Source organism: Cetorhinus maximus, chromosome 5 (genome assembly GCF_964194155.1).
Source record: "Cetorhinus maximus chromosome 5, sCetMax3.hap1.1, whole genome shotgun sequence".
In the NCBI taxonomy this organism is placed as follows: domain Eukaryota; kingdom Metazoa; phylum Chordata; class Chondrichthyes; order Lamniformes; family Cetorhinidae; genus Cetorhinus; species Cetorhinus maximus.
Window position 1 is genome coordinate 147,974,589 of NC_135883.1, and position 19,143 is coordinate 147,993,731.

General features: G+C 42.7%; 1 protein-coding gene across 4 annotated transcripts in view; it reads right to left on the reverse strand.

Annotated features, from left to right (window-relative positions):
* anapc1 (anaphase promoting complex subunit 1) overlaps window positions 1-19,143 on the reverse strand; it is a 222,829-nt gene that overhangs the window by 77,005 nt on the left and 126,681 nt on the right. For all 4 annotated transcript variants that reach the window (XM_078542651.1, XM_078542649.1, XM_078542650.1 and 1 more), the window contains 4 exons: window positions 16,905-17,039; window positions 15,917-15,999; window positions 7,331-7,409; window positions 4,114-4,188 (listed from right to left, as the gene is read on the reverse strand). In XM_078542651.1, coding sequence (XP_078398777.1) covers window positions 4,114-4,188; window positions 7,331-7,409; window positions 15,917-15,999; window positions 16,905-17,039 — 372 coding nt within the window. The remainder of the gene's footprint in view (window positions 1-4,113; window positions 4,189-7,330; window positions 7,410-15,916; window positions 16,000-16,904; window positions 17,040-19,143) is intronic.

Genomic DNA, 19,143 nt, shown 5'->3' on the forward strand with positions numbered 1-19,143 from the left:
GAAAAGGCTTTGCTTCCCTATTCGTCTGTTTGGCTTTACACCTCAAAGCAATAACTGCAGGCTTAGATTTACATTCCTGCGAGTTACTGTTTCTTTATTCTTTCACAGGAAGTGGACATCGCTGGCTAGGCCAACATCGGTTGTCCATCCTGAATTTCCCTTGAGAAGGTGGTGGTGGTGAGCTGCCTTCATGAACCGCTGCAGTCCATGTAGCGTACGTACACCCACAGTGCTGTTAGGGAGGGAGTTCCAAAGATTTTGACCCAGCGACAGTGAAGGAAAGGCAATATAGTTTCAAGTCAGACATGTGTAACTGGGAGGGGAACTTGCAGGTGTTGGTGTTCTCATGCACCTGCTGCCCTTGTCGTTCTAAGTGATTGAGGTTGCGGGTTTGGAAGGTGATGTCAAAGGAGGCTTGGTGATTGCTGCATTACATCTTGTAGATGGTACACACTGCTGCCACTGTGTGTCAGTGGTAGAGGGAGTGAATGTTGAAGATGGTGGACGAGTGCAAATCAAACTGGGTTGCTTTATCCTGGATGGTGTCGAGCTTCTGAGTGTTGTTGGAGCTGCACTCATCCATCCAAGTGGAAAGTACTCCATCACACTCCTGACTTGTGCCTCGTAGATGGTGGACAGGCTTTGGGGAGTCAAGTGGTGAGTTTCTCGCCACAGAATTCCCAGCCTCTGTTCTGCTCTTGTAGGCCACAGTATTTCTATAGTGTGTCCAGGTCAGCTTCTGGGCAAATGGTAACCCCCAAGATGTTGACAGTGGGGGATTCAGTGATGCCACTGAATGTCAAGGGCAGGGGGCTAGATTCTCTCTCGTTGGAGATGGTTATTGCCTGGTACTTGTCATAGAGGTCTAGAGCACAGAAAAAGACCCTTCGGCCCATCGACTCTGCACCTGTCAAACAAGTAGCTAACTATTCTAATCCCATTTTCCAGCACTAGGCCCATAGCCTTGTATGCCATGGCATCGCAAGTGCACATCCAAATATTCTTAAATGGTATGAGGGTTTCTGCCTCTACCACCCTTTCAGGCAATGAGTTCTAGATTCTCACCGCCCTCTGGATGAAAAAATTCTTCCTCTCATCCCCTCTAAAACTCCTGCCCCTTCCCTTAAATCTATGCTCTCTGGTTATTGCTCCTTGCACCAAGGGGAAAAATTCCTTCCTGTCTACCCTATCTATGCCCCTTATAACTTTATATACCTTAATTATGTCCCCCCTCAATCTCCCCTGCTCCAGGGAAAATAACCCCAGTCTATCCAATCTCTCCTCCTAACTAAAACTCTCCAGCCCAGGCAACATCCTGGTAAATCTCCTCTGCACTCTCTCTAGTGCAATCACATCTTTCCTATAATACGGATTCCAGAACTGCACGCAATACTCCAGCTGTGGCCTAACCAGCGCTTTATACATTTCCAGCATAACCTCCCTGCTCTTATATTCTATGCCTCCTAATAAAGGCAAGCATCCCATATGCCTTCTTAACCACCTTATCTACTTGTCCAGCTACCCTGAGTGACCGGTAGACATGCACACCAAGGTCCCTCTGATCCTCGGTACTTCCCAGGGTCCTACCATTCGTCGTGCATTCCCGTGCCTTGTTTGTCCTGCTCATGTGCATTACCTCACACTTATCCATATAAAATTCCATTTGCCACTGATCAGCCCATCTGACCAGCCCGTCCATATCCTCCTGTAATCTAAGGCTAACCTCCTCGCTACGTACCACCCCACCAATTTTCGTGTCATCCGCGAACGTACTGATCAACTCTCCTACATTCAAGTCTAAATCGCTTATATATACCACAAACCAGCAATGGACCCAACACTGATCCCTGTGGAACCCCACTGGACACAGGCATCCAGTCATAAAAACGCCCCTCGACCATCACCCTCTGCTTCCTGCCGCTCAGCCAATTCTGGATCCAATTTGTCAAATTACCTTGGATCCCATGGACTCTTACCTTCGTTATCAGTCTCCCACGCGGGACCTTATCAAAAGCCTTGCTGAAGTCCAAATAGACTACATGCATTGCCCTCATCTACACACCTGGTCACCTTTTCGAAAAACTCAATCAAATTAGTCAGACATGACCTCCCCTTAACAAAACCATGCTGACTGTCCTTGATTAATCCCTGCCTCTCCAAGCGTAGATTAATTCTGTCCCTCAGAATTGCTTCCAATAGTTTCCCACCACTGAGGTTAGACTGACTGGTCTGTAGTTCCCTGGTTTATCCCTTCCTCCCTCCTTGAATAACGGCCACATTGACTGTCCTTCGGTCGTCTGGCACCTCTCCTGTGGCCAGAGAGATATTGAAAATTATTGCCTGCTATCTCCTACCCTTGCCTCATTCAACAGCCTGGGATACATTTCATCCGGGCCTAGAGATTTATCTACTTTTAAGCCTGCCAGACCACTGAGAACCTCCTCCCTTTCTATGCTAATTTCTCTAATTATATTACAGTGTTTCTGCCTGATTTCCATACCCACGTTGTCCCTCTCACTTGTGAACACCGACACAAAGTATTCACTTAGAACCCTACCTACATATTCCGGCTCCACACACATATTACCACTATGGTCCTTAATGGGCCCTACTCTTTCCCTAGTTATCCTCTTACTCTTAATGTGCTTGTAAAATAACTTTGGATTTTCCTTTATTTTACCTGCCAATGTTTTTTCATACCCCCTTTTTGCTCTCCTAATTTCCTTTTTAAGTTCCCCCCTATGCATTCTATACTCCTCTAGGGCTTCCGCTGTTTTGAGCCCTCAGTATTTGCCATAAGCCTCCCTTTTTCTCTTTATCCAATTCTGTATATCCTTCGACATCCAGGTTTCCCTGGATTTGTTGGTCCCACCCTGTGTCTTTACTGGAATATGTTGGCCCTGTACTCTCCCTATTTCCTTCTTGAATGAGTTCCACTGCTCTGACGCAGATTTACCTAAAAGCAGCTGCTCCCAGTCCACTCTGGCCAAATCATATCTGATCTTATTCAAATCGGCCTTCCCCCAATTTAGAACTCTGATTTCTGGCCCATCCTTGTCCTTTTCCATAACAACCTTGAATCTAACAGAGTTATGATCACGACGTGCAAAATGCTCCCCCACTGATACCTCTACCACCTGTCCAGCTTCATTCTCTAAAATTAAGTCCAGGACCGCCCCCTATCTTGTAGGACCTTCTATGTACTGGCTTAAAAAGCTCTCCTGGATGCATTTTAAGAATTCCGCTCCCTCTAAATCTATCACACTATGACTAACCCAGTTAATGTTGAGGAAGTTGAAATCCCCCACTATTACTACCCTATTATTTTTACACTTCTCTAAAATTTGCCTACACATCTGCTCTTCTATTTCTCTGTTTGGGGGCCTATAGTACACTCCCAGCAATGTGATTGCTCCTTTTTTGTTTTTCAGTTCTACCCATGTGGATTCATTTGAGGAACTATCTCCTCTAAGATGTCATCCTTCCTTCCTGCTGTAATTGATTCCTTGATCAATATTGCGATACCCCCTCCTCTTTTACCTCCTTCCCTGTCTTGCCTTCAGACCCTAAATCCTGGAATATTGAGCTAACAATCCTACCATTCTCTCAACCATGTCTCTGTGACATAGTTCAGTGGCATGAATGATACTTGCCACTTATCAGCCAAAGCCTGAACGTTTTCCAGGTGTTGCTGCATATGGACACGGACTGCTTCAGTATCTGGGGAGCACTGAATGGTGCTGAACATTGTACAATCATCAGTGAACATTCCCACTTCTGACATTAGGATGGAGGAATCGTCATTGATGAAGCAGCTGAAGATGGTTGGGCCTAGGACACTATCCTGAGGAACACCTGCAGCAATGTCCTGGGACTGGATGATTGGCCTTTAACAACCACAACCATTTTCCTTTGTGCTAGGTATGACTCCAACCAGTGGACAGCTCCCCCCCACCACCCCAATTCCCAAAGACTTCAATTTTGCTTGTAAGAATTTAATTTTTTTTAAAGGAACTTTGACTGACTGTATGCAATGTAACAAGGTACTAAAGCTCCTAAAAATGTACAGGATAAGAGAAGATGCAAGAGAGCTGAATGAGAACAAGTACTTACAGGCGGTATGTTGCTATTAATCCAAGTTGGGTTAGGCTTTATTTCATCCCACATAATTAATCCCCTTGCCAGAGTCTGAGGAAAGAATCAGAAACATAATATGCATAACAAACAAAAGGACATTCTTTACAATCTATTGATACCCAATACACTCCCATGAATTATTTGTTGACTGGTAGGAGCAACTTTGTTCCAGTTTCCTTGCCTCTCTCCAAGGCCTTAAAATCTACCCTTTGACCATGTTTTTGGTCACCTGTCTTATGAGTTTTGCACGTGGTTCAGTGTCAAATTTTGTCTGGTAACGCTCTTGTGATGTGCCTTGTATCGCTGTTGTAGTAGATGCATATAGATGAAAAGAAAATAGTTAGAAGTAGTCAGGAGAGATTTCAAATGGGAGGATCATGCCCGACAAATTTAATAGAATTAGTTGAGGTGGTAATGGTCATTGGGTATATGGGGAATGTAGTGGATGCTGTGTGCAACCAGACTTTAGTAATCTCCCACATGGTAGCTTATCATAGACATGACTACAGAAGATTGTGGAGGATAGAATTAGGGGGAGGACAGAAAACTTTGTTAAAATGTTAGAAGTAATAAAGGAGAGAAGGATTTAAGGGCAAGCTTTTGTCAGAGTGGTTGAAACTGGGTAGTAGTGTCATATGGGGTTCAGTTATCAGGCCACTTCTGTTCACTATGCATAACAGTTATTTGGATATAGACCTAGAGGAAGTAGTGTGAAGATATGCAGATGGTATCAAAATAGGAGGAGCGTTCTTTAGAACCCCAAAGGAAACTGAAAAGAGATAATGATAAGATGGGGGAATCAGCTTAAATGTGGCAGATGGAATTCTGTTAGCATCTTTGACATGAAGCATTTTGAATTAAAAATATCAGTAGTTATACCCTGAATGGAGGCAGACTCAGTGCCATGGAAGAGCAGTGGTACATTATAGGCAACACCTCAGGTTGAAGAGGCTATTTAAAAAAAAAATAATGGTGTTCTAAGTTTTTCCCTCAAGAAGTAGGAGATATTAAAGCCAAGAGGTGAGTATGAGTCCATTTAAAATCTAAAGACCTTGACTTTCCTGTAGCAGGGCATGTAATAGTGATTGCCATGGCTTAGGTTTTACAGTTTGCACTTGTCAAGTTGCTGAAAATGCGAACTGTTAACAGTGCAGTGAGAAGCAGGGCATCTGGGAGCCGAAAGAACATGCAAGCAACAATGCATCTCCATAATCAAACTGAAGGATTGCAAAATTAACAGTGCAAGGACGAAGAAGAAAGTGCAAATTCAGAGCAGATGAGATCATCTCAAATCAGGTACAGAAAGATAACTAAAGAGAAAGAATGGGGAGAGAAAAAGCGAGACAAAGGAAAAGGCAATTAAATTTTTTTTACATTATAAAAATCTCCAACTACAATTAAAACCTGAAGGAACGAGATTCCACATGTGCAATAGTTAATCTTCAGTGCCAGGGACGCTCTTCGGCAGTAATTAATACATATCACATCATTAAAAGTGAAGATTTGAATACACAAGACTTCATTTTCTGTGGTGAGTTTAGTTTGTATTGACCGCACAAATAGCAACTTGACGCCATTCAATGCATTTCAATGATGAGGCAGACAGCGAGATGCTCTTTTCGCAAAATTAACGGCAGAATGGTGCATCTCAGACAGCAACATTTCAATATAAGTTTAACTGTACATCTGCCCCTGGCCTGAAGTTGCTGTACCACTGGGGCATAAATAACAGTGAATACCATTAGACACGCTGTTCATTTGACAGGAAAATATGGGCCTATAAGATCTTAGTTACAGAACTGTGTGCAGTAGGGAGGGTATTAAGATTTCAGAGAAGGCACAATGCAGATGCTGCCTAGTGTGAGGAGATACAATTAAGAAACTAGATTTGAAAAACTGGGACCTCTGTTGCTAGAACATATCACTGTTATGACAAAAGTGTGTAAAAATATAAAAAGTTGGGGCAAAATCAGGCCATTTACAGAGATGTGGAGCCTAGAATGAGAAGCCATAAATACAAGATTCAGAGATTAAGAGCAGAGAACAGAGGAACCTTCCTTAGAGTCTGCAACTCTCAATTCCGGGCTAGTGGCTGAGGCAGAAAATATGTCAACATTCAAGATTAGAATGGATATGTGGATGAAGGGCATGGGAACTGGATGGTTAACATCTTTCTTATAAAGGGGTGTTCAGTGCTGTAAGAAATTCTCCAACTGTGACCTAGGTCTTGTAAGAATTTAAGCCATTTCCATGTTTTTGTACCTAACGTGTTCTTTTTAATCCCTTTGTACCTGCACTCCCACCTTTAAAGATCCATAAGCTAGAACTTCTGCCCATTCAATGACCAGATAATCCAGCTCCATGACATCTGCATCTCAGTTCTGTTACCATTTAGAGCACTTCTCCCTTCACTACCCCTTGCCACAAAATGAACCACTTCTCTGCAGTGAATGGAAATCGCCCGTTCTGTGAACCTGTTAACAATCTCATAAGTCCTATGTTCCTAAGAGCAAGACTAGGCCATTCAGCCCTTCGAGTCTATTCCGCCATTCAATAAGATCATAGCTGATCTGGTTGTGGTATCAACTCCACATTCCTGTCTGTGCCCCCCCTCTGAGGTATTTTGGAAGATTATAACCAATGCATTTAATGTCTCTGCAGCCAATTCTTTTAAGACCGTAGGATGCAAGCCATCAGATCCTGCAGACTTGTTAGCCTTTAGGTCCAATAGTTTTCCCAGCCCCTGTATTCTTCCTCACATTTTGCAATGCCCCTGATGATTAGGTAACAGTAGCAAACTTCAGTGACGTACCTCATGTGCCTATGTCTGAATCCCTTACTTAGTTATAAAACACACAAGATGTGCTCTCACAGGCCCATGGGACCTACAAATAAATCTTGCCAAGCCAAAACACATCCGTTGCCATCCCACCTCCAACACCCCCACCCACTCACTTTGCTTTTGTCCCTGGCCACCTCTGTATCTATGCAGGTAAATTCTCTCTAGTTGTATACAATCTCCATGACCCTTTATCTGTACACAGTGTTCTACCCTGTTTCATATACCTATAATAAGTGCATGGCTTGCGTACTTTGGTCACAGTCCAACAAATGAGAATGCTGTTCTATTTCTATTCAAAGACAGTTATCACAGAATCTGCTTCATGCTGGTTTGTTTGATCTTATTACCTACCCGCATTAAAAGAAATTCTGGCTTCACAAAGTCCAACAAGTACTGAGTGTCCGGGGCTCGTAGCCAGTCTGCGATAGATCTAAGTAATATACAAGAAAGGTTAGTTATACTACATCCAGCATTGCCTCCTCCTAGAATGGCAAACACTAATGCAGATACCACCTCCCTAGGAGGATCGGCTGCTGAGCATTTGATGAAACGTTGAGGATGAGGAGTGAGGAAAAAAAAAAGTCGAGATGGAATTGGAGAAGATGCAAGCTGCTGGCTCAAGGTCTCAGTTAGTTCCTGTGTCCATGGCTTTAGGCAAAATAGGGACCGCCTAGAAACATTCTTGTATAGTGTTAAATGAGCATTCCATGGCTTATTACAGCTTGTAAAACTTGGAGGCATCCAACCCACCTCTAAACAATGCCACACAACCGTCTAACTGAGCTGCAGACTATCGAGAAAACTGGAAACTGCAGAATCCTCTGCAGCAGTCACCAATCCTTCCACCAACTCAGCTTTGCAAACCTCAGGCTTTACTTCTGCCTGGAAAGCGTTGCAACCAAAACTGTCAACCTTTCTTTGAAAATTGGAAATTTCGTCACAAGCAATTTATATTTCAAGCTTGTTTAATAAGGAAACGGTCAATTCTTTGCTTTTACCTTTTGCCTGTTAAACAAGTTTCTGGTAGAAGGACATTTGAGTTAAAAGAAACTGCAGTCAGAGAGCCATTATTCATTACAAGTTATCTCATAGATGCTGAAAAAGCAGAAATAGTCTTTGCTGATAAGAGATTCAGCAAGCTGACAGGCTTTGCTAGCTGTGGGTTTTAAAAGGCACCTGCCATAAATCTTGAAAATTAGGGAATGTACTGAAATTCTGCTCAGTTGTTATTGTTAAACTGAGGTCCAGCTAACTGGATGAGGTAATAACTCAAAACATGCAAATTCTCATCCATGCAGAGTGAAATAAAGGTGTTAGAATAGATATTTTAGAATTCAGCAAAGTTGGCAACCATTCCCCTTTGAGCTCGAAACCCAGTGAACTCACCGCTGAAGAATTTTACCTTAAGTGTGTAATTATTATCATTGTATATGTACCACTTTTGGCAATAGTTGCCATTGTGTGCTTGCTTCCTATGAAAGCCAATAAATATCATTGAACCCTATTATCTTGTGGAATAGCTTATAAGAACATCCATATTTTTTATCTTGCTCCAGAAGAATAACCTCTCAGTACTGATCTACCTGCTTTATATTTACTATCTATTGCTGCTCTCAGCAGCCCAAGGGCAGGGCAAATGGGCATTAGTCTGACAATCAAAATTAAAACCATTACAGAATTGTGCATCATAATGCTCATCGTTATAGAAAAAAATCCATTCCTAAATCTTGATTAAAAATACAGTAAAATCGTCAGCTACTTGGCAGCTAGCATACAAGAAAGGGACTTTCATTGAAGGAAAGCCGTCATGTGCCACAGAACAGGGCTGGGTACTTGAAAGTAAAACCACCAAGCCTCAACTGATAAAAATGGGGTGCATAGGTCATGCTGTTAGATTAGCATGTTTAGAAAAGGAATGGCAGGGGGTGATGAAGGTAGTGGTAAAATGCTTGATTCAGGATAATAGGGACCTCTGCTACAGTTGGAGCAGTGGAGATTGGTGTGGGGGGAGTGGTAAGGGGAGGTCCGGCCACTCACCATCAGCTTCAGCCAAGTCCGGTGAAAGGGAGGAAGGATATGGTCGCATTAGAGGGAATACAAAGGAGATTTATGAGGATGTTGCCAGCAACAGAGAATTTTAGCTATGGGGAAAGATTGGACAGAGTGGGTTGGTTGTCTTTGGAACTGGGGAGGTTGGGAGATTTATAAAAATATGATGGGCTGAGATAGTATGATTTGAAGGACCTACTTCTCTTAGTAGCGAGGTCAATAACCAGGAGGCATAGATTTAAAGAAATTGGCTGTAAGAATGAGGGAAGGTGAGCAGAAATGTTTTCAGCCAAAGAATAGTGAGGGTCTGAAACTCACTGAATGAAAGCGTAGAAGAGGCAGAAACCTTCATTACAGAGATAGTAAACTGCATTTACTCAGCAATAACCAGCTCACCGCTGCTCAGCTTGAGTTCTGCCAAGAGCTTGCGGCTCCGGATCTCATTACAGCCTTGGTCCAAAAATGAACAAAAGATCTGAATTCCAATGGTGAGGTGAGGTGAGAATGGCTGTCCTTGACATCAAGGCCTCATTTGCCTGGATGTGGCATCAAGGAGTCCTAGTAAAATTGAAGTCAATGGGAACCAAGGAGAAAACTCCCAAGTGCAGGAGTTCCTCAGGATAGTGTCCGAGGCCCAATCATCTTCAGCTGCTTCATCAGTGACCTTTCCTTTGTCATAAGGTCAGAAGTGGGGATGTTCGCTAATCATTGTGCAATGTTCAGCACCATTCACAACTCCTCAGATATTGAAGCAGTCTACGCAGGGTGCAGCAAGACATGGACAAAATTCAGGCTTGGGCTGATAAGTGACAAGTAACATGTGTGTTACACAAGTGCCAAGCAGTGACCATTTCCAACAAGAGAGAATCTAACCATCTCCCTTGACATTCAACAACATTACCATTGCTGAATCTATCACCATCATACGAAACAGCAGTTGTTTATAGGCCATCAAACTGTAATGGTAATGTTTGGCACATTATAAATCACGAAATTAGAGATGCATGTAATGTGCATAGCACAGTAATAATGGGTGACTTCAATTTACACAATGGCTGGGTTAACCAAATCAGCACTAATTCTGGGGAGGATGAATTCCTGGAGTGTGTACGAGATAGATTTCTAGAACAGTGCATTGAGGAGCCAACTAGGGATTGGGCAATTTTGGATTTAGTGTTGTGTAACGAGTAAGGGCTAATTAATAACCTTGCTGGTAAAGGTGTCTTCGGGAAACAGTGACCATAATATGATAGAATTTTGCATTAAGTTTGCATTAGGTCATTCTGAAACTAGGGACTTAGATCTGAAAAAAGGAAATTATGAAGGTATGAGAGGCAAGTTTACTATGGTGGATTGGGAAAATACACAAAGATTTGATGGTAGACAGGCAATGGTGAGTATTTAAAGGAATACTACATGGTCTACAATAGATATACATTGCTCTGAGGCACAAAAACTAAAGCAAAAAGTAAATTAACTGTAGTTAACGAAAGTAGTTAAAATTTGCATTAGATCAAAGGAAGTGGTTTACAAGGATGCCAGAAAAAGTGGTAAGCTCGAGGATTGGGAGCAATTTAGAACCCAGAAAAGGAAGACCAAGAAACTGATTAAGAAAGGGAAAAGAGAATATGAATGCACACTAGCGAGCAACAAAAAGGTGGACTGTAAAAGCTTCTTCAGCTTTGTGGAAAGGTTAGCTAGGACAAATGTAGGCCTGTTAGAGGTGGGGACAGGAGAATTTATAGTGAGAACAGGGAAATGGCGGAGAAACTAAACGGAGAAACTTTGTGTCTGTTTCACAGAAGATGACACAGAAAATCTCCCAGAAATGCTAGGCAGCCAAGGGACTTGTGAAACTGAGAAGCTAAAAAAAATTAGTATGAGTAAAGAGGTAGTACTTGAAAAGGTAACTAGATTGAAGGTTGATAAATGCCTTGGACCAGATGAGTTACATCCCAGAGGTAGAAGGAGGTGGCTAGAGAGATAGTGGATGCATTGGTGGTTACCTTTCAAAATTCTATAGTCTCTGGAAAGGTTCTTGCAGAATGGAAAGTAGAAAATGTAATCCAGTATTTAAGGAGGGAGGAAGAGGGAGAATAGAGAACTACAGGCCTTGTTAGTTTGAAGTCTGTAGTATGGAAAATGTTAGAATCTATTATAAAGGGTGTGATGACTGGATATTTAGAAAACAATAGTAAAATTGTGCAGACATGGGTCAACATGGGTTAATGAACGGGAACTCATGTTTGACAAACTTGTTAGCGTTTTTTTGAGGTTATTGCTTGTATCATAAATAGAGAAGAACCAGTGGATGTGGTGTAGTTGGATTTTCAGAAGACTTTTGATAGTAAATAAAATTAGAGCACACGGGACTGGGGGAAATACACTAATATGGATTGAGAATTGGTTAAGAGACAGAAAAGAGACAGTAAGTATAAACCAATCGTTCTCAGAATGGCAGTCTGTTACTAGTTGGGTACAGCAAAGATCAGTGCTAGGTCCACAGCTGTTCACAATCTATATAAACCATTTGGGTGTGGGGACCAATTGCAATATTTCCAAAATTGCTGATGACACCAAAGTGGGTGGGAATGTAAGTTTTGAGGAGGATGCAAGGAGGTTTCAAGAGGGCTTGGTCAGGCTAAGTGAATGGGCTATAACATGGCAAATGGAATATAATGCGAATTAGTGTGAAGTTATTCACTTTGGTAGAAGAAACAAGGCGGCAGAGTATTTCTTCAATAGTGAGAGTTTGGGAAGTGTGGGTGTCCGAAGGTACCTGGGTGTCCTTGTTCATGAGTCACTAAAAGTTAGCATGCAGGTGCAGTTAGAATGGCAAATTGTATGTTGGCCTTCATCGTAAAGGGATTTGAGCACAGGAATGAAGATGTCTTGCTGCAGTTGTAAAGAGCCTGAGTGAGACCTCGCCTGGAGTATCGTGTCCCCTTATCTATGGAGGGATAGACTTGCCATAGAGGGAGTGCAACGGAGGTTCAGAAGATTAATCCCTGGGATGATGGGATTGTCTTATGAGGAGAGATTGGGCAGACTGGATCTGTATTCCCTAGAGTTCTGAAGAATGAGAGTTACCTCACTGAAACTTACAAAATTCGTACAGGGTATGTTACGGTGGATATAGATAAGATGTTTCTTCTGGCTGGGGAGTCTAAAATCAGAGGACATAATCTCAGGATAAGGAGTAGGCCATTTAAGAATGAGATGAGGAGGGATTTCTTCACTCAGAGGGTGGTGAATCTTTGGAATTCTATATGCCAGAGGGCTGTGGAAGCTCCATCACTGAGCATGTTCAAGACAGAAATTGATAGATTTCCGGAGACTAATGACATCAAAGGATATGGAGATAGTGTGAGAAAGGGGCATTGATATAGATGATCAGCCATGATCTAATTGAATGGCGGAGCAGGCTTGACAGGATGAAAGGCTTACTCCTGTTCCAATGTTCTGATGATCCTATCAACATCCAGGGATGCTTATGCTTGACCTGGAACTGAACTGGGCCAGCCACATAAATATTATGGCTGAAACAACAGGTCAGAGGCTGGGAATTCTGCAACATGTTAACACTTCTTGGCTGCTTAAAGACTGTCCAACATCTACAAAGCACAAGCCAGGAGTTTCAAGGAATACTCTCCACTTGCCTGGACGAATGTGGCTCCAACATCCAAGAAGCTCAATAGCATCCAGGAGAAAGCAGCCCATTTGATTGAAACCCCATCCACTACCTTCAACATTCACTCCATTCCATCCCCCACCAATGTACAGTGGCAGCATCTTATAGTGTACCATCTACAAGATGCACTGCAGGAACTTGCCAAAATGCCTTTGACAACACCTTCCAAACCTGCGCCCCCAACAACAAGAAGGACAAGGGGCAGCAGATGCATGGAAACACCCCCATCTGCAAGCTCCCCCCCAAACCGCACACCATTTTGACCTGGAACTATATCACTGTTCCTTCACTATCACTGGGTCAAAATCCTGGGACTCACTTCCTAACAGCACTGTGAATCTACTTACAGCACATGGGCTGCAGTGATTCAAGGCTCAACACCACCTTCTCAGGGGAGATTCGGGACAGGCAACGAATGCTGGCCTAGCCAGCAATAACATAAAGGCAACAGACCAAGAGTCGAAAAGTGGGATGTTGTTGGATTACTCTTTTTAAGCTAGCACAGATATGATGGGCTGAATAGCCTCCTTCAATGTCGTTAATTTTCTCCCTTTCAGGCTGAAACCACACATCTCAACAATACACCACGGAAATGACATTAACTTTTCTTGCCAGACTGGACTCATTCTTCATAAGAAGATAGTTGTTTAAGATTAAGTAATGCGAAAATTGACTACTCACTTCTGCTTCCTGCTGCAGGATCAGAAAATTTCTTATTCCATTTTACAATTTACTTTGACAGTAATTAGGTTACTCTGAGATAATTGCTTTGCATTTAAATAGCATCAACATACATTCAATAGAGCCTGGTTCGCCCCCTGCCTTTAAAATGCACCTTAACTCCCGCTGCTTTGACCAAGGTTTTGGTCATCTGTCCCAACATCCCCTTCTGAGATAAAAGCAAAATACTGAAGATGCTGGAAATCTGAGGCAAAGTCAGAAAATGCTGGAAAAACTCAGCAGGTCTAGCAGCATCTGTGGAGAGAGAAACGGAGTTAACGTTTCGAGTCCGTATGACCCTTCTTCAGGGCTGAAGAGAAATGGAAATGTGATTAAATTTATACTGTTTAAGGGGGTGAAGGAGGCCAGCAATAAGTGAGGATAAAGGAGAGATTGACAAAGATGTCATGAACTAAAGGGCAAAAGGAGTGTTAATGGTAGTGATAAGGGCTAAAAAAGGTGCTAATAGTGGCAAAGGTAAGAAAGCAGAATGTGATAATAACAGAGCAAGAGCCAGTACTCTGAGAAAAACAACATGAACAAGTATCAAATGGCCTTTTGGGGGTGGGGTGGGGGGAGGGGGCAATGGTGGGGAAAAAAAGGATAGAAAATGGGATAAAACCATGGATAAACGAATAAAAATAGAAATAAGTGGATAAAAAATAAAAATGAATGTGGAATAAAAGGGTTTAAAAAAAGGGTGAGGATAGAGGAAAGAGTTCATGGTCTGAAGTTGTTGAACTCAATGTTAAGTCTGGAAGGCTGTAAAGTGTCTAATTGGAAGATGAGGTGCTGTTCCTCCAGTTTGCATTGGGCTTCACTGGAACACTGCAGCAGGCAAAAGACGGACATGTTGGCATGAGAGCAGGATGATGTGTTGAAATGGCAAGCGACAGGAAGGTCTGGATCATGCTAGTGGACAGACCGGAGGTGTTCCGCAAAGCGGTCACTCAGTCTGCATTTAGTGTCCCCAATGTAGAGACCACCATATTGGGAGCAGCGAAAGTAATGGACCAAATTGGATGAGGTGCAAGTGAAGCACTGCTTCATCTGAAAGGAGTGTTTGCGGCCTTGGACGGTGAGGAGGGAGGAGGTAAAAGGGCAAAGTGTTCCACCTTCTGCAATTGCATGGGAAGGCAACATGGAAAGGGGATGAGGTGTTGGGGGTGATGGAGGAGTGAACCAGGGTATCCCGGAGGGAACGGTCCCTACGGAATACTGACAAGGAGGTGAGGGGAAGATGTGTTTGGTGGTGGCATCATACTGGAGTTGGTGGAAATAGCGGAGGATGATCCTTTAAATGTGGAGGATGATCCTTTAAATGTGGAGGCTGGTGGGGTGAAAAGTGAGGACAGGTACCTATCATGGTTCTGGGAGGGAGACAAAGGTGTGAGGGCAGAGACGCGGGAAACAGGTCATACATGGTTGAGGGCCCTGTCAACTACAGTGGGGGAGAAACCTCAGTTAAGGAAGAAGGAAGACATGTCACCTTATGGGACTTTGTGTCAAATTTGTTTGTTCACACAGAGTTTCTACAGGTATTTAAAAAGGAAAAGAGTAAATAAAGTGAGTGTTGGTCTTCTAGACAGTGACAATGGGGAGTTAATAGGAGATAATAAGGAAATGGCAGATGAAACAAACAAATATTTTGCTCCTGTCTTCACTATGGAAGAAACAAAAAACATTCCAGTAATAGCTGTAAATCAGGAGGTGGAAGGGAGAGAGGGACTTGATGAAATTACAATCACTAGGGAAACGGTACTGAGCAAACTGAAGGAGCTGCGGGTTGACAAGCTCTGGGTCCTGATGGACTTCATCCTAGGATCTTCAAAGAGGTGGCTAATGAGAGAGTAGATGCTTTGGTGTGAATCTTCCAAAATTCCCTAGATTCTGGAAAGGTTCCATCAAACTGGAATGTAGCAAATAGAACCCCTCTATTCAAGAAGGGAGGGAGGCAGAAAACGGGAAACTATAGGCCAGTTAGCTTGACGTCTGTTGTGGGAAGGAGTTAAGAGTCAATCATTAAAGAGCTTATGGCAGGGCACTTAGAGAAACTCAAGGTAATTGTGAAGAGTCAGCATGGTGGTGGAGGCGGGATCATTGAATATATTTTAAGCAGAGGTGGATTAATTTTCTTACCTAACAAGAATCTAAGGTTATTGGGGATAGTTGGGAATGTGGAATTTGAAACACAAATAGATCAGCTATTATCTTATTGAATAGTGGAGCAGGCATGGGGGACCGAATGGACCACTTATGCTCCTATTTTGTATGTTCGTACACTCCTGTGAAGTACCTTGGGATGTTGTACAATCTTTAAGGAGCTATATAAATGAAAGTTGTTGTTGTTGTGGTGGCGGTTTATCACTATGCGTTAACTCCTTTGAAAATAATTTAAATTAAGCTGCCCACTATGCACTATCCAAGCAACCCCACGCCTTTGCTTAGCTGAGCATTTTATCTCTATTTTACCATACCGGTTGTTCGTTTTCAGATAAAGCAAGGCTAAAGCCAGCGTAGCTCCAGGGCATGTAACATCCACATTCACAGTGTCCCCTTCCTGTCAAAGAGAAGAATTACAATCAGCCTCTTCAGAACCATTAAAAACAAAATCTAGCCCTAATGCAGCAATTTTCCTCTCCAACACCAAACTTTAAAAGTAGAGTAGAGTGACTCAAGGGTTTGGATACACATATCTTTAAAAGAGAGAAGACAAGCAGTAAAATATGCAATGTACAGAATTATAGTATTTTTAAAAACAGCATTAGGGTAGAAAACCAAAGAGATAATGCTAAACCCGTGCAGATCATTGGCTCATTGCATTGGGACCAGATTTGAGCTGAGCAGCGCCAATGTGATGGAATGGCTGCAGAGGAGGCCTGCAAAAGTGACCTGAAGAATGAGACACTTTGATGATAAATAGTGGTTAGAGAAACTGGGCTCCACCCTTTACAGCGAAAAGGGTTAAGAGGAGATCTGACCATCTTGTACAGGGTTTTGAAAAGATACATTGGGAAAATCATTTCCATTGGCCAGCAGATTGGGAACTAGAAGATGAACTTCAGGTCGTCACCAGAATGAAAAAAGGGGAAGTTAGAAGAAAGTGATTCACTCTGAGCATTTATTACTACAGACATGGAATGCTCTCCCAGAAGTGTTGGTGGAAAATAGAATCCACAACAGCTTTGGGAAAAAAAGGGAAGTAGATAAATATTTGAAGAAACAAAAATAAGTTGGGAAAGGGCAGGAAATGAATGGGACAAAGTAGGCAGCTCTTTCAGAGAGCTGGGGGAAGCGGGGTGAGTTGGAAGGCCTCCCTTTGTGCTGTAAAATTCTATAGACTTCATTATTCATGAGTTTGACATAGAAACTCTGAAGCCACAATGTAAAACTGTCCTTCGGGCTTTGTAACATTTGTGAATATCGTACATCAACACAACTGAATAATGAAATGGAAATGCAGACCTTGATTTGGTAACTGGGTGATTTGTGCTTCTCTCTGTGAATTCCAGGTTGGGCACGTCTGTGTCCTCCTACCATATATTGGTACAGCTGGTCTGGGACATTCAGGTCAGACATGCCTATCAAATTACTCCCATGCTACAAGGAAAGACAATGGAGTAAAACATGTTATCATCAACACAGAGAGATACAAGTACCACTTCTTGAGCTTAAGTTCAATTAATTAAATAAAGCTGGAATAAAAATCTGACGACAGTAATGGTGGTCACATAACTACCAAATTGTCATGAAAACCCATCTAGTTCACTGATGTCCTTAAGGGGGAACCTGCTGTCCTTACCCAGTCTGGTCTATATGTGACTCCAGACTCTCAGCAATGTGGCTGATTCTTAATCGCACCCTGAAATGGCCGAACAAATCTCCCATCTGTACAAAACCAGTATGAAAAAGTATAAGGGATCGGATTCAGACACAACAAAATTGACAGAGCTGTCACACTGCCTAGTCAAGGAATAGCCTGACAGTCATATTCACAGAACCATAGCTTATAGCTCCTCTATCACCTTTCTTGGGTAAGACCTGTCCCTCTGCTAGGACAGACCCATCAGCGGTAGCAACAGAATGGTATACAGTCAGAGGGAGTGGCCCTGGGACGCCATGAAGTCTCATGGCATCAGGGCAAACTTGGGAAAAGTGGAAGATGGTGAGGTCGTTGTAATGGAACTGGACTACTAACCTAGAGGCCCTGACAAATGGTTTGGGGAAACAAGCTCAAATCCCACCACAGTACTGGTGGAATTTAAAGTCAATTAATTAACAGTTCTGGAACTAAAAACTAGTCTCTGTACTGGTGACTACGAAACTACAAGATTGTTGTAAAACCCTTCTGTTTCACTCATGTGCTGTAGGAAAGAAAACCTGCTGTCCTTACCCGGTCTGGTCTACATGTGAATCCAGACCCGCAGCAATGTGATTAACTGTCCTCTGGAATGGCCTAGCAATCCACTCAGTTTAAGGACAATGGGATAGGCAACAAATGCTGGCCTTGCCAGCAATGCCTATATCCCATGAAAGAATTTTTTAAAAAAACACTGTGCTAAATTGGATAGATTCAGAACAGATCTGGGCATCCATGAAGCAGTGCAGGTCATCCCAGCAGCAAAACCGTATTCAACCACAATCTGAACTACATGGCTCGGCATGTCCCTCACTCTACCACAAGAACACAAGAAATAGGGACAGGAGTAGACCACACGGTCCATCAAGCCTGTTCCGTCATTCAATACGATCATGGCTGATCTTGGGTTTTAACTCCATTTTCTTAGCCACTCCCCATATTCCTTAATTCCCTGAGACACCAAAAATACGTCTATCCCAGCTTGAAATGTTTTCAACAATGGAGCATCCACAACCTTCGGGGATAGAGAATTCCAAAGATTCACAACCCTTTAAGTGAAGTAATTTCTCCTCAGCTCAGTCCTAAATGATCGGCGCCTTATCTTGACACTTAGCCCCAGGGTTTTCGATTCCCTGACCAGTGGAAACTCTCTCTCAATGCCCCTTCAGAATCTTGTATGTTTCAATCAGATCATCTCTCATTCTTAACTCCAGAGAATATAGGCCCTATTTACACAGCCTCTCATCATGAGGCAACTCCCTCATCCCAGGTACCAATTTAGTGAATATTTGCTGTACCACTTCCAATGCAAATATCCTTTCTTAAACGTGGAGACCAAAACTGCATGCACTATTCCAGATGCAGTCTCACCAAAACCCTCTATGACTGTAGCAAGACACTTTTTTCTTTTACTCTAATTCCTTTACAATAAAGGCCAATATTGCAATTTGCCTTCCTAATTGCTTGCTGCACCTGCATACTAACTTTCTGCATTACTTGTACAAGCACACCCAAGTCTCTTTGAACATCAACACTTACAAATTCCACACTTCTTAAAAAAAAATTCTGCTCTTACGACCAAAGTGAATAACTTTACAGTTCCCTATATCAAACACCATCTGCCATCTTGTTGCCCACACACCTAACCTATCTATGTCTCTTTGCAGCCTCTCTGTATCCTCCCTATAGCTTACCTTTCCACCTAGCTTGGTATCATCAGCAAACTTAGATACAATATTCTCTGCCTCTTCGTCTAAGTCATTAATATAGATTGTAAATAGCTGAGGCCCCAGCATTGATCCTTGCGACACTCCACTATTCATTGCCTGCCAACTTGAAAAAGCC